The sequence below is a fragment of the Mangifera indica genome, chromosome 19 (genome assembly GCF_011075055.1).
Source record: "Mangifera indica cultivar Alphonso chromosome 19, CATAS_Mindica_2.1, whole genome shotgun sequence".
Lineage (NCBI taxonomy): Eukaryota > Viridiplantae > Streptophyta > Magnoliopsida > Sapindales > Anacardiaceae > Mangifera > Mangifera indica.
The window spans coordinates 11,022,065-11,036,575 of NC_058155.1; the positions used below are offsets into that span (position 1 = coordinate 11,022,065).

Below are 14,511 nucleotides of genomic sequence, written 5' to 3' on the forward strand. Positions count from 1 at the left end.
TGGGTACAAAAATGCAATTTTCATCTTTAACGGGTGGAAAATTATTCGACGGAACTTTTGGTGTAATGTATTTCGCTCTATTAAATATTAAAGAATTTTAAGAAGAGTGTATAAATAGAAATGGGTAGAGTGTATTTAGTAACGCCCACCCTTTAATTCTTGGAGATCAAAATGAGCCCAATCAGCTATACGGCCGAAGTAAAGTTGAAGCCCAAAATCAACACTGCATGTCATTAGAGGGACAGTCAGAAAAGGAGGGGTGATGCCTGACTTGTACAGAATTTGCTGGAATCCTCTAGCAAGTGCAAATCGATTTTCTTAAAAAATTATAATAATAAAAAAATAAAAAAAAGAAAGGTAAGCCAAATCTCAGGGGCATCTGCAGATATTTCCTAACCGAGCAGAAATATATAAATTAAATCTGGGAGATAAAAGAAAAAAAAAAAAAAACCTAGATGGCAATGACAGATGACGTGGGTCATCGTACGGACGTCGAGATGATTGAAATGGAGACCGTCACGGCAACTCAGCCGCATCAGAACCAAAACGACGTTGCAAGAGAGCTACTCACATTGGCTCGCCAGCTCATTAATCAAGGCAAGCCTTCTCAGGCGCTGCAGGCGGTAAGTAATTAACATTTTCTTCGAATTTATGTTCATAATTTTTTGTTTCAGCTTGATGAATAATATCTGATGAATTTTCCTTTTTTCCTAATTCAAAGAGAAAATATTTGTCATCAAAATTTGCTGACGATCATCGATTTAGTTTTCTTTGGCATTGGTTAGATACATAGAGCTAGGTCATGAAGTTGTTAAATTGCTTAATCGATAAATTTCCTTTCTTTTTGGCTGTTCAAAAGGAGTGATATGATGACGCTGATTTTATTTATGATATCAATTCCTGCACTAATTTGTATTCTAGACTTATGTTTATCTTTAGAAATGGGCAAAGAACGTCGACATTTTGTAGCAATCTATGGATATTATGGTTGATTTGGCATAACTTGATGAGAAAAATTGAAGGTGCAATGTTCAAGCACACAATTTTCTATTTTACTTGAGGATTCTGTATATATAATGAATGTTTGGAGCAGGTGGTGATGGCCATGAGAACCAAAGGAGGGGAGGAAGCTGTATTTCAGTCTCTTCACCGAGCTCGTGAATTGTACATAAGAAGAATGCAAGAAAACACAGCTGTAGATCAGCTGGCAGCCATATTTGCCGAGTGTGTGATTGCTGAAGCACAGCCTTTAAATGTTGAACCAACACCACCATGTACTGTTGTTTCTCCATCAGTTGCTGCTGATGCTGATGGAACTTCGATACTTGCTGAAACTGGTCGAATGCAAATTGTGTTGGATGCATTTTCAGATGGAAGTAGCTTTATCTGTTTGCAATGTGGAGGTCTTGTTAGTAACCATCGCAAAGATGAGCACTATGCTTACTGGTGTTGCAAACTCTGATGCAGAGGTATGTGGAATGGATAATTGCTTCAAATTGATGTAGTGCCTCTCTTGAATATTATTACCATACCTGTTGTTCTACCTGTATTGCCATTGACTGATATACTTCCATTGCACACTATTGTCAAATATGCTGTATCTGGTTACCCTAAGATGATACTTAGAAATTAGAGGCTGCACAAGCCCAAAGGGAAGAGGATAGTAAAAACTTATGCCCGTCCCGTATTAGAGTATTTCAGAGTCTTGTATTCTTGCAGTAACTATCATTATAATAAAACTATGTATACACAATTGAGTATATAACTAATGATGACACATTGAATCACATGAAGACTTATTAGCTATGTACTCAAAAGTGTGTATGCATAACATTGGTCTTGTTATTATACAAGAATGCAAGTAATATTTTATCAGGTTATGTCTCATAATAATGTATTTCATAAAGTTTGTACTAAATGGTTTGATACTAGGGCTTTAGTATCAGGGGTGTTCTTTTCTTTCATTTTTCTAGGATGAACTCACTCATACTGCAATCATCTTGTAAATGAATTACTTACAGAATGGGAGTTGGTGATTCAGTTATATTCCTCTTTTTTGTCAAGTCCTTCCATTTGTCTCTGTAGAGATGAGCCATTAAGTCAAGCTCATCTGTTTCTGAAACCGAAAAGAGAAGATGCAAGAAAAATCAATCTCTTGCCTAAGCAGTTTTGATAGAGTTGTCAGTAGATTTGGACAAGCAGTGCAGCTGTAGTGGTGAAGTTTCATGTTTTTCCGATTGGAATGGCTTGGAGCTGCCTGTCATTCAAATTTGTCTCGGATGGGAGGAGGGTATACAGATAGGAAACTGAGAGCAGACAATTTTTAATATGACCCATTAACCATAATTAGATACATTGGCCTGAACTTATGTAGATAGGAAATAATAATGCTTATACAACAAATGATAATTATAAATTCACCAGAAGGACTTAATGTTGTTGTAATGTAAATATTGACAAGCTACTTCAAACCTTATAACAATATCAATATTGTGCTTACACACAATAACATTCAAAAACAAATTACACAGAAACCTATTACGGTAAAAAAAAAAAAAGAAGAACAAAAAATATATATATCAGACTAGACCTTTGATACATATTTATGTGACTTTGTGGGAAGAATTACACCCACAAAGTTGTTATTGACAAAATGAACCAAACCAATAGAAACCAAGTGTAATATAATCTTTCACTGAACATTATCACTCACGCCATCACAGATCCTGGGCGTTTCCTTTATAAGTGGTGATTCATCAGCTGCCACCACACTTCTATATATACAATTTGCTCCAATTTTGGTAAATCACAGCAAAAATTTCCAAGATTACACACTTAACCTTTTCCAGAATCAACTCATCCAGCAATAACCATTAGCAGAGCCCCTAACCAGCAATATAAACTGCACAAAAAAAAAAACTTAATGTTCTACTGCATGTGGTGAGCTATATTCCTTTTACATAAAGCTAGCCAGTGATTCAACCAGAAATCAGTCTTGCTGCCCAAGCAGGACCAGTGTCTATTGTCCAACTTGAAGACAATTACACCTGACTTTGTTGGCTGGTTGTTCTTTAAAGAAATTTTGTGACTAATTTTAAATAAGTGAAGAAATTTGCTGTGCAAACTATCAGGAAAATGAATACTCTATGATGGCAATGCTGCATACGCCAAATATTATGTAAGACTGAGGATAATATTGCACCAAAAATTACCTGCTCTACCATTCTCTGCGCTTCCATGCGCCATGGGATGGGATCAGGCTTATTAGTCAGAGGTTAGTATAGCGCAATAATAAGCTTGTGACCATAACCACAGCACATCAACCCGCACGTATCAGGGCCTGTGGACGAGGCCTTGCCCTCACCATTGTTTCATCACTATGCCGGATCAACTCAGACAGTCTCCAAGGCTTCTGCCACTTCCATTTAAATTGCAGAAGCCACTGCTGGTGGCTTCTCTTCCACCTCCATAGCTTCCCACCTTGTCCTACAGCTGCTAATTTTTTCATTGACAACTGCCCAAGTGGTACCATCTGCATTAACGGCAAAGCTCACCATCTTAGACAAAGTAGGACAACATATCCCAATCCAATAATAACGGATGAAAAAGGAGATGAACCTTTCGCTTATGATCTATGAAAGCTGCTGACTTTCTCATTGGACCATTAGCAATGCCTGGTGTATATTTCAGCTGTTTCTGTGCCGGCACAGACATTGGAGATGGAGGACCACTCACATCTTCCGCAGAGTGTTTTAGTGAGTTGTGTGTGTTCCCCTGTTCATAGCGAGCCCGAAGAATTAGACATAGTAGAATAATGATTACAACATCCAAAAAAAATGCATTTCCGTCCAACATTACGAAAACCACAATGACACTCAGCAATAGCGTAAACCCATATATAGAAAAAATTAAAGTCTGAAAATTTAAATAGAAAAATCACATTACTAAACTCTCCTACGGAGTTAAAGTCTTTCAGTTAGAGCTCTAAGTTGGTTCTCAAATTATGATGCAGAAGAATAGAAGTCACAAGTAAGACATAATCTCACCGAAGCTGATGAAGCCAGTGCAATTGCAACAGCTTGCTCCCTCAATTTTAGTTCCTTTTCTACTTCCTTTCTCTTTACCTCGCTCTGTTGCAAAAGACCTACAAGTTCTTTAAGCTGCTCCTTCATTTCTTTGATTTCTACGTCTTTCTCCCACAGTTGGCACCTGTTGTAAACATACAAAAAAAGTAAAAATAAAAATTTTTTACTCTGCAAATGAATTCTATTAACCATAAAATTTAATATATATGGAACAAACAAATAAACAGAAATAACTAGCCGAATTAGATTAAGATTTGTTGTGCTTTTGCAAATTTAATACCAGCTGATCTTGCAATACAATATGTTTGTAGCTAGAATTTGCCATCTTTATTTAGTAGACTAATTTTTAGGCCAGGAGCATATTATTGAAAACTTGAATTTTCAGATCTCTAACAAGTATAAAATAGGACTTGTGGCAGGAATCAACAAAGTGGAAATGAGTGGGTAGTGACCAAAAGTATGATGATTAGATAACAATTCAGCAACAGAACAAAGTCTTCTGTATACAAGCAACATTACTTCCAGGTCCTGCTCCAGAATACATATTAACTGGATTCTCTGATATTAAAGAGAAGCGTTGCTTATGTCAAAGGAATTGCTTTCAGCATTTTTATCCACACACCTAAAGCCCACCCCATTTTGTTTACGTTAGCTCTTTGTTGTCTAGTTTTCTTTTGTTTATATTGCTATAGGTGGTACCCCCTGCCGCTTCCCCCTCTTTATTTTTCATTTTTCCACCAAACATCTTTTTTGCTGTTAATGTTGGAAAATTTTCTGAATTTTTCATCTATTTGAGCAAAATTGGCTGAGGAGATTTGCATTCAACTCAGAATTCTATGTATTGCTAAGACAAGTAAATTAAATTTCAACAAAAACAAAGATGAAGTAGTTTAGATCATCACTAAATAGTAAAGGCACCTTGTATCAGCAAGGGAATTGAACATATATTGAAGCAAATTCTTTGCATCTCCCATTGAACGCAACTGATTCCAACGTCCACGGTTAGTGAAAGCACGCTCACGCTCTTCTGCCTCTGAAAGTTGTGAAGCCATTGCTACTAGTGAATTAGATGATATACTCAGCATGTTCTCAAGTGAAGATATCCTGGCCATTCTTGCATTTAGCGACATGGAGGATGCTCTGAACAAGCAGTAAAAACACATTAACTTCAAACTTTCTTCATCAACTTCACACAAGAAGATAGGTGGTAAGACGGAATTGACTCGAATAAGTTACACCACAACTTATACCTAGCAAACCCATTCTTCCCCCTTGGAGGACTAAGACCCTTTGAAGCAAACTCATCCACTTGCTTCAGCACAGACAACTCTTCTCCCAGAGCAGCTCGCCTGGAGATTAAGCAGAGATTGATTTAAGAACAGGGACAATGGTTTATTTGCACTGCAAATATTACATATACATAAATTAAGCACATACACCTGGCTTTGCTTCTCATATTCATAACGAACTTCATGCACATTCACCATGACTTCTAGCTCATGATCGAGCCAACGTTGTAAGGATTTCTCATGGCTCTATTAACACAAATTAAGTCAAAATTAAGGTAAAATTTACATTGAGCAAAAATATAACTTATCCTGAGAAGAGTAAGGAAAGAGTTTTACCAGCCCATTTGTTCCATGTCCATTGGTGATAGCTGGAATAAGGCATAAAATTAGAAGGGCCTGTAATACAAAAATCCCAAATTTCTGGTAAACGCATAGCTTCTCCAGTATGGTAACATACCTGAGTTGTCCCTGGCAGAAGATTTACGGGATTCAAGCAACTCTTTTAGCCTCTTGGTGGCCATTGCAGCCTCTTCTGTTTTTCTTTGAAGAACCTAGAGGAAAGAAGTTTTTCCTAATAAACTGCTGCATATTATATTAGATAAATATAACTGGGTGAGAATAGAAGTGTGCTCACCAATTTCTGGCGTTGATTCAAAGCTTGCAATTTATGCCTTTCATACTCGTTTCTTCTTCCCTCCTTTCGCAACTGTTTTACCAAGCGAATTCTTAGTTAGCATATGTAAATAAAATATAAATAAAGCAAAATGTCAACAAAAAAATAATAATAATAAGGTAAACATTGTCATATACAAGTTCTATGTCTATTTGTCTATCACTATATTCAAAATTGAAAGCCATAAATTTCCTTATTCAACCTCTGTAACTATATTTTTCCTCACAGATCAATAAAAGGAGCAATAGTAAGTTTTCCTGGTTAATACATAAATGATCAGGTTAATAAGTTAATGCAAGGGTAAATCCGAGTTTGTATGACATATATTGTCAAATTGTTGATTTTCCGAATTTAATCGGACTTGTAATCATCCAGTAGCTTGCCAACCAAAAAAAGAAGGTTAGACAGAAATTATTTATCTTCTCCATCTGCCAAATTCTATTGATTATCTTCTCTCGATATGCAACATGAAAGGTCAGAAGTGCCACTGTATAACTTTTGTCAAATTATTCATATCCCAAACTGAAGATTAAAGCACCTGCAAGAGTTCCTTCTCTCGAGAGGCTTTCCACTGACGAAATTGTTCTGCCTCTTGTTTTATCTTTTGCTGCAGTTGAACCTACACAGAGAGGAAAAAGAAGATATATAAAGTCGAAAATTAGTGGCACATAGAGTAGAGGTCATAGATGATGACCTTAGAAAGTAGGAGACTTAGAAGGCAAATGTGATTTAACCTTTTGAGCTTTTATAGATTGAATTTCATCTTGCAACCGCTTTGCTGCTTCATCACTCTTTTGTTTCTGCTTTAAAAGTTGAACCTGGTTCTCTTGTTTTTTCTTAAGATCCAAAATCTGGTATATAGTCATAAGGATTGTTTAATATTTGAATATGTCGTGTTCTTTAATCCAAAAGTACACAGAAATTAGGCTAAAGCCTACTTCACCTGTGCTTCAAGCGATTTTAATTTCTGGGCATGGACATCATGCATTTTTTGTGTTTGCCCATCGGAACTGGCAGCAAGATTTTCAATTTCAGCTAACAAACGATCTCTTTCTTGCTGCAGTAATAAAACAGGTGCACAGATGAAACAACAATAATGAAATTTCAAGGGGGTAAAATAATGAACTTCCAAGTAACTTATTTCTAACCTGCACAGCCCATTTCTCATCTTCTAATTCCGCTACTTTCTTCCCGAAATGTTGCTTGAGTGCCACAGTATTGATTCCACCAAAACATTTCATCTCTGACTGTTCAGAGACCAAAGGTGATGTGAGGTTAAAAATAAAGAATATGTACTTCAAATTATCAAGGATGCTGATAGTAATAAGAATGTAACGTAAAAGATATACAAATTCAACTTCAAAATAAACTATAAAAAAAAAAATTATGTATGTAAAAAGTACCCTGCACCTTTTCTGATTTGTCTTTTAACAGGTTTGAAATCCTTAAAAAAATGAAAAAAACATTAACTGTGTTTTCAGTAGAACTTTTGGGGTAAGAAATGCAATCCTCCACAAATTACGATAAGAACCCACATATATACAGTGATGAAGTAAAGTTATTCTTGTGGATGCATAGACGGATAGATTGGACAGGAGAAAAATACCTCTTTCTCCTCTAACTGTCTATTCAATTCATGGAGCTCTTTGTCCATAGAATTCTGAAAAAGTGTGTGCTCCCACTCCTTTGCAACTTCTTCATCAATTTCCCTGGAATCACCTGCCAAATTTGGAAATGGTATTATATCTAATGTTGCAACAGAAGAAAAGTCAAGTTTGTGTAACATAAAATATTGAAGCGAGAGGGACTCTAACAAAAACAAAATGGAACATATGCCACAACCAGAATTAAAACTTTTATGCAGTATTACAAATGAGAAAGACATGTTTTTCACACAGAAAATGTGAGGAGTGCAGTACCTGTCATAGTTTCACCCATTTGATGATCAGTTTGCTCAATACTATTCAAGCTTCTTTTAAGCCCCTCACTTTTCATAAGACACAGACTATCATCCTGAAGAGGACAAAACATAAATTTGTGTATCACACATAAATCAATCCTATAACGAGGTTAAGGACATTGATGTTCCAAGAAAATGTAATAAACAAAACGAAAAAACGTAATTAAATTATCCATTGCTTTGAAAAATGAAAGGAAGATAAACAGAGAAGTTCCAAAAGAAGCAGCTACTATTACATACTTGAGCATCTGTTTCACGCTGGTCTACAAAAGTGCATCTACTGCGGTATTCATGGAGTTCTCGGCAAAGATCTTCATTAGCAGCTTCAAGCCAAGCAATCCTTTCCTTCAGAACCTAGACAAATGGTTTAATAAGGTATATGTAACTAGTGAACAATACCAAACTCTCTCCAGAATGAAATTCGTTCATCTAATTCAAGCAATTTGTTAATTGCGAACAAGATTAATTGTACTAAATAACATGTGTACTTGATCCTATAAAATTGGTCTTTACAAAATAATGGAGGATGAAATTATTAATATTTGTCTAATGGTTAAAGGAAAACTGGAAATAGCAGCTGACAAAACCGAATACCTGTATTTCATCCGATGAAGATCCTCCTCCACGTGCACAAAGTTCAGCTTGTAAATACTCCAGTTGTTGACGCATTTTTATCATCTCACTAGACATGGGATCTCTATTAACCTATTAAAGACAAATTTCCATGATAGACATGAATGGATTGTACTATCATAAAACAAGCATACTTACCAAAAATTGAAAAAATAAAAATTAGAATAATTCTCTAAAAAGTCTTACAACAGGCTTATTTTGGATATTTCGAGCACGATTTGCATATTTAAGTGTGTTAAGGGTTTCCTCAGCATTAATATCAGCCGGACTAATGCAGGCTGTAGAAGGCAAATTTTTGGTTATGTTAGGAATAACATGATAAAATGACAAACTTGTGAATCAATAGAGAGGAGATTATAATAAACAATGGAAGGTATAGGATAGACAACTATGAAAAGTATCAAAACCACAAAAGAAAAAAATACCAATCATAACAGTTCTGCTGTTTCCACCCAGCGAATCCTGCCAAAGTTCATGAATCAAATCGATATATAAAATTATAAAAAATAATAATTGAGAATGAAGGGCAAATATATGAAGTGAAAAAGAACTATTTTGAGCCTAGTCCATATTTTTAAATATAATACTAGAGATGTCAAATAAGTTACTTAGGTTAAAATCATTGAAAATCTTGACAATCAAGTTTCAAATATCAGTCCTCAGACGAACAGATTATTAAAGAGTCGGATAAATCACATCCTTGGATGCAATTTTGTTTGTTAATGGTTACTAGATTCTATATACATATCCTTTCAACTCCTATTAATACCGCAATCTATTGGCAGGGAGATTCCAAAGTTAGTTTGAGTACTTGGGACAGAAATCACTTTTCAACAATTCAGCAGTTCTTGTCCTTGCCACTTTTCTATGTTATAATAAAGAAGAGAACTGATTCATGGAATAATCTTTCAAATATGTCATACCTGCAAAAGCCTTGTAAGTTTGCTATCACGATAAGGAACATGTACACCTTCTTTGCGCTTTTTTTCATCACCAAGTGCACTGATAACATTACCAAGTGCAAGAAGGCCCTTGTTGATGTGAACTCCTGTTTGAGAACTTAAATGTTACTATGTTGGATAAAAGAACTTCAAGTTCACAAGTGATCAAAATCTTCACCAACCTTCCTTGAAACGCAAACCATCAGAACCAGTTCTTTTGGCTCTCTCTGATCCAGCAAGATCTACTAAATGCAATTTGGCACATAGATATTCTTCATTCATGCTCTCATTAGCACTGATTTCATCCGGTAGAATTGAATTGAGCTTACGCATTTGCTCTAAGGTAATGGTAAATATTGCATGTGAACGACTATATAAAGACATACCAGAAAACATAATATGTTAATAAAACCGGTGATAACTGCACCGAACTTAATAGTAACTATGCATTTAAAGGTAATGTTTCCAAAACCATCATGGTACACAAACATAAGGTTGAAAAGTTTCTAGTTAGGAAAAATAGAAATATAAGCATGATTCATAAAACTTATTGAAGTTTGTAGTAGATATATTTCTTAAATTTTATAAATGATAGAGTTTTCTCAGATATGTTATTTATGTAGTGTTATTTATTTCTAAAAATCCAAATCCTTGTTATGAAGAGTAACAGATTTAATGCATAATTTGAATGTTCCTGGATATTTGTTAAAACCATGTGAGTGTCTCTCCAAGCAATTATTTTCTGCAAGTAAGAGTTATAGGTACAGTGCATAAATTATGTGTCATATTTACCATGTTAAATGAATGGAATTTGAAAGATAATTACGGGAAAAAAATAAATTAAAATAAAACATTATCAAACAGCAATTGCAACCATCTTCAAATTGAAGTAGAAGTGAGAAGTGTAATTAACCTTGACTGATTGTTCATGTTTGTACTCCCTGTTGCCCTGCTCAATGATCCTTGCTCTAGACATGCAGCCATTTCTTTTAGTGAACTAACACTAACTTCAGTAGATCCAGCCAGTGTAATAACACCATTTGATGTTTCACGGATTTGTATTGGTGGTTTCCCAGGGACAGCTACTTTTCCTGCATGCCCATTTGTGGTTTCTGGTTTGCTCGAGCAAGTGGGGTCCAGCAAATCTCTTACTTCTTCTTTTAAAATCTTTCACATTGCAGGTTTTTAGTTAGACATATACCACAAAAAGGATTTTATAATATAGCATCAAATAGTATTGCTGAAAATAACAAATATAGAGATATAAAACAGAGTAGCTTTATTGGGGACACCTTACACACCCAAATAAGTAAGGAAAGATGATACACAAAGCTGATGCCATATGCATTTTTATAACTAACAAATATAACTTGCATTCAATTTCTAAAATTTTTCTAATTATGTTCTGTGACAGAATGGACACTAAATCATAGTTCTCGCTGTAACATGTTGGCTGCTAGGCACACACAAGCTTAGACATCTCAATAAGATCCATAATTCTGCAAACTGACTGACATTTGTACTGAACTCTATATTGTGATAGAACAATCCATATATTAAATTATAAAGTGAAATTGTAAAATAGACGCTGATGACATTAAATAACTCTTAAAGAAAGAATACCAACCTCAATGAAGGAAACGTGCAATTGGAATTCAGTCTGATGCTTTAAAGTTTCAATTTTGTTAAACAGAACATGCATAACTTGAGGAATTATCCCAGTTTGGCATCCATCTTTGAAGCCGGTACCCATTGTATATGTTTTCCCAGATCCTGTCTGAAATATTAAAAAAGTCAACTAGAAGAAAATTATTGACCAAGCATACATAATAACTGCTCCACTTGAGCATTTTCCCATTAGGGGTTAAGTTACCTGACCATAAGCAAGTACCGTAGCATTATACCCTTGGAACAAACCGTCAACAAGAGGTGCAATACATTCTTCAAACATTGCAGATGAAGGAGAACCAGTGCTCCCATATACATGATCAAACGTAAAGGAATGTGTCCCAATTTGTACCTGCAGCATAGTCAAATCAGGCATGCAATTCTGGAGAATTGTACATATAGTAAAGTTCAGAGGCATTGGCAAAACATGAACACGCATTGAAAAAAATACACCAAACATATACAGATATACTTAATAAATCACATCAAATGGCATAACATACTTGTGTGAACAAAGACCTTTCTCTGCTTTTCACTGCTAATGTCAATTGAAAATACATATACAGAAATATTTAATATATCACTCTGAAAGTACGAAATGCCATATAAAGATTGCAGCAAGCAACATTAGAAAAAATTCTATAAACAGATACATCAGTAATGTGGTATATTGTGTCTGCTCTTTACTGGAGAAAGTACAATTGATGTTACCCTCCATCACCATCTTCAAAAAGAGAAAAACAGAGTCATTCCAGAAAGGCACATAAGATTTTACATAATCTTGCAATAGAATTTAAAATTTCATATTAAAACTAAAATGAAACACAATTTACTTATAATAGAAAAGATAACCAACAAGTAAGAAGGCTACAATTCAGATGGAAACAAAACTTCACATTATAGTTCCTTTTTCATTTGCTTTGTATAACTTTTAACAAGGACCACTTTGGCACTAAACTGAGCCAATGCCTTATCTCTCATACATCTATACCAGTAAATTCAACGTAAGGCTCTGCATAATGGAATGAAGACACCTGTACGATTATTGAATTGTTGCATAAACAAAGACAAAGACTAACGAATTCCTAGATCGGAATTATAAAAGAAATAAACTAACAAAAACACCAAATGGAATATTCCGAAAACTAGCCAAGTTCACCTGATTCTGTGTAAATTTTGACCTCTGTAATCGTAAACTCGATTATGAAACCAATCCAGTAATGAAAATAATGAGTAATGATTATAGAAAACCATCTTCAAAGCAAACATGCAAAATGAAGCGTTTAGCATCCTAAGATCTAGATCTCCATAGATTTATGAATCAACAATTTTAAATAGGCATCCACAACAAGAACTATCCACTGAAATATATAGTAGACTGAACCAGCCCCGATGACATTAAATTCAGAGTCCACTCAGAGCTTTTACATTCTCACAACTAAGTGCATACCTGAGGCTTCCCAGCAATGACAGTGACACAATCTTTACAACCTTGTGCACGCTCATCACCGATGAGTGGCCGCACGTGAACTGCAACCTTCACACAACAATCCTCTCCTCCGCCGCCCGTTTCCATGGGAAGCAGCCAAAGATAACAACAAATAAACCCGCGATTTTGTCGGCAGTAATAGCAACAAGAATGAGCTTTATCTATATGTTTATGAATTCAATATTTGCCATTAACCGTTCTCATTGTCTGATAATTTGGAGAATTTCAGACAAAGAAAGTGATACAGTAACAACAAAAAACAACAGAACAGGACCAAGATGGAAACTATAAGTCAAGTTTCAGAAAATGTATTGTAGAGAGAGAGAGTCTCACAAAAAAATGTTAGAGATTTCAGAGAGAGAGAGAGAGGGAAGGGTAGTTGGGGAATTAACAAAATGGAGAGCGAAGGCAGGGAAGTAGCAACAGTTAACTGTAAAGACAACAACCACTATCATTTTCCTTAGGCTTCACTACTGAAAACATAAACTTTCATGACACTCTTTCCTATTTTACCCTTGTCCTAAGACAACGGCTCTCACCCGCCTTACTTCATGGTCTTGTCCTCCTTTTCTGGAATTGTAATTACGTTTTCACCCTCGTAAGTCCGTCCAAATATACGCTGTTTCATATTTTTTTTTAGGCCAAACGACTATTTCCCACCCAAGGTTTAGCGTTTTCTCAAAAGTCTCTCCTTTAACTATGGAAACACCAAACACCCACCCATGGCCGGTTAGATTTAACCAAACCCTAACGCCTGAAAATTTTATCTCCTTTTGCCCCCCTAAACTTTAAAAACTGAAATTTTCCCCCCGCCTAAGTTTTAAAAAATTGTAGTTTCACCCTAGGGTTTGGTTTTGAAATCTCCGACGACCTCTCCGGCTCCGTTGCCGACGGCCGCTCCCTCCCGAAGCAACCTCTCCTTCCGGCGATCTCTTTCCTCCCATTTGGAGGTTCGATCAGCGCCCGGAGACGCCGTAGGAGACGAAGAACTTCGTCGGGAAGACGAAGTTCTTCGTCTTCCCAGAGGTCTTCTTCTGGGAAGACGAAGAACTTCGTCTTCCCGACGAAGTTCTTCGTCTCCCACGGCGTCTCCGGGCGTCGATCGGACCTCCAAATGGGAGGAAAGAGATCGCCGGAAGGAGAGGTTGCTTCGGGAGAGAGCGGTTGTCGGCAACGGAGCCGGAGAGGTCGCCGGAGATTTCAAAACCAAACCCTAGGGTGAAACTGCAATTTTTTAAAACTTAGGCGGGGGAAAATTTCAGTTTTTAAAGTTTAAGGGGACAAAATTATATTCTATTTTAGTTTATTTTTAATATTATAACTAAAATAACGATTTTACCCCTACCACTGTTAGGGTTTGGTTAAATCTAACCGGTCATGGGTGGGTGTTTGGTGTTTCCATAGTTAAAGGGGGGACTTTTGAGAAACGCTAAACTTTGGGTGGGAAATAGTCGTTTGGCCTTTTTTTTAAAGGTTTGTGGAGTGCTATAAGTGCTACGCCCCGTATCATGATGTTTACGAGTCATGATTGTCGCCAGAATATAGTAGAAAAAAGAGATGCCACAGCACACAAGCCACGTGATTTGGAATCATATACGATTTCCGGAGGAAATTTGGGCACGGGGAAGATTCATACTTACATGTTAAAGACGATTTAATTTTATAAAATTAGAAATAAATAAAAGAATTTATTATCTGACAAACTTGAAAATATCTGTGTGTGTATATATAGTCAAAGAAAAGACCCGCAAATGCAATAAATTAATGCAAATA

The 14,511-nt window shown here is 35.9% G+C and overlaps 2 protein-coding genes across 2 annotated transcripts; one reads left to right on the top strand and one right to left on the bottom strand.

Annotated features, from left to right (window-relative positions):
- The first annotated feature begins 343 nt into the window (after positions 1 to 343).
- LOC123203117 lies at positions 344 to 1,848 on the top strand. Its single transcript, XM_044619295.1, has 2 exons — positions 344 to 623; positions 1,094 to 1,848. Exons 1-2 carry the CDS (start codon positions 456 to 458, stop codon positions 1,460 to 1,462), a joined length of 537 nt encoding a protein of 178 aa, XP_044475230.1. The 5' UTR covers positions 344 to 455; the 3' UTR covers positions 1,463 to 1,848.
- A 543-nt stretch (positions 1,849 to 2,391) lies between these two features.
- On the bottom strand, positions 2,392 to 13,177 carry LOC123203116 (kinesin-like protein KIN-4A). Its single transcript, XM_044619294.1, has 26 exons — positions 12,700 to 13,177; positions 11,455 to 11,601; positions 11,209 to 11,358; positions 10,495 to 10,748; positions 9,764 to 9,951; positions 9,564 to 9,688; positions 9,066 to 9,102; positions 8,827 to 8,918; positions 8,602 to 8,712; positions 8,248 to 8,361; positions 7,967 to 8,060; positions 7,654 to 7,766; positions 7,196 to 7,294; positions 6,991 to 7,104; positions 6,782 to 6,898; positions 6,586 to 6,666; positions 6,009 to 6,080; positions 5,832 to 5,925; positions 5,711 to 5,742; positions 5,523 to 5,620; positions 5,336 to 5,434; positions 5,004 to 5,225; positions 4,047 to 4,209; positions 3,619 to 3,774; positions 3,213 to 3,532; positions 2,392 to 2,902 (listed from the first exon to the last, which is right to left on the bottom strand). Exons 1-25 carry the CDS (start codon positions 12,823 to 12,825, stop codon positions 3,320 to 3,322), a joined length of 3,111 nt encoding a protein of 1,036 aa, XP_044475229.1. The 5' UTR covers positions 12,826 to 13,177; the 3' UTR covers positions 2,392 to 2,902; positions 3,213 to 3,319.
- Between the last annotated feature and the right edge of the window lie 1,334 nt (positions 13,178 to 14,511).

Bases quoted from the DNA above. Each gene is read 5' to 3' on its own strand.
- LOC123203117 (XM_044619295.1), top strand. From the start codon at position 456: ATGGCAATGACAGATGACGTGGGTCATCGTACGGACGTCGAGATGATT. The intron at 624-1,093 runs GTAAGTAATTAA...TGTTTGGAGCAG, and splicing joins CTTCTCAGGCGCTGCAGGCG to GTGGTGATGGCCATGAGAAC.
- LOC123203116 (XM_044619294.1), bottom strand. From the start codon at position 12,825: ATGGAAACGGGCGGCGGAGGAGAGGATTGTTGTGTGAAGGTTGCAGTT. The intron at 9,952-10,494 runs GTTAATTACACT...GTCTTTATATAG, and splicing joins AACATGAACAATCAGTCAAG to TCGTTCACATGCAATATTTA. The intron at 5,435-5,522 runs GTATGTGCTTAA...CTTAATCTCCAG, and splicing joins TATGAGAAGCAAAGCCAGGT to GCGAGCTGCTCTGGGAGAAG.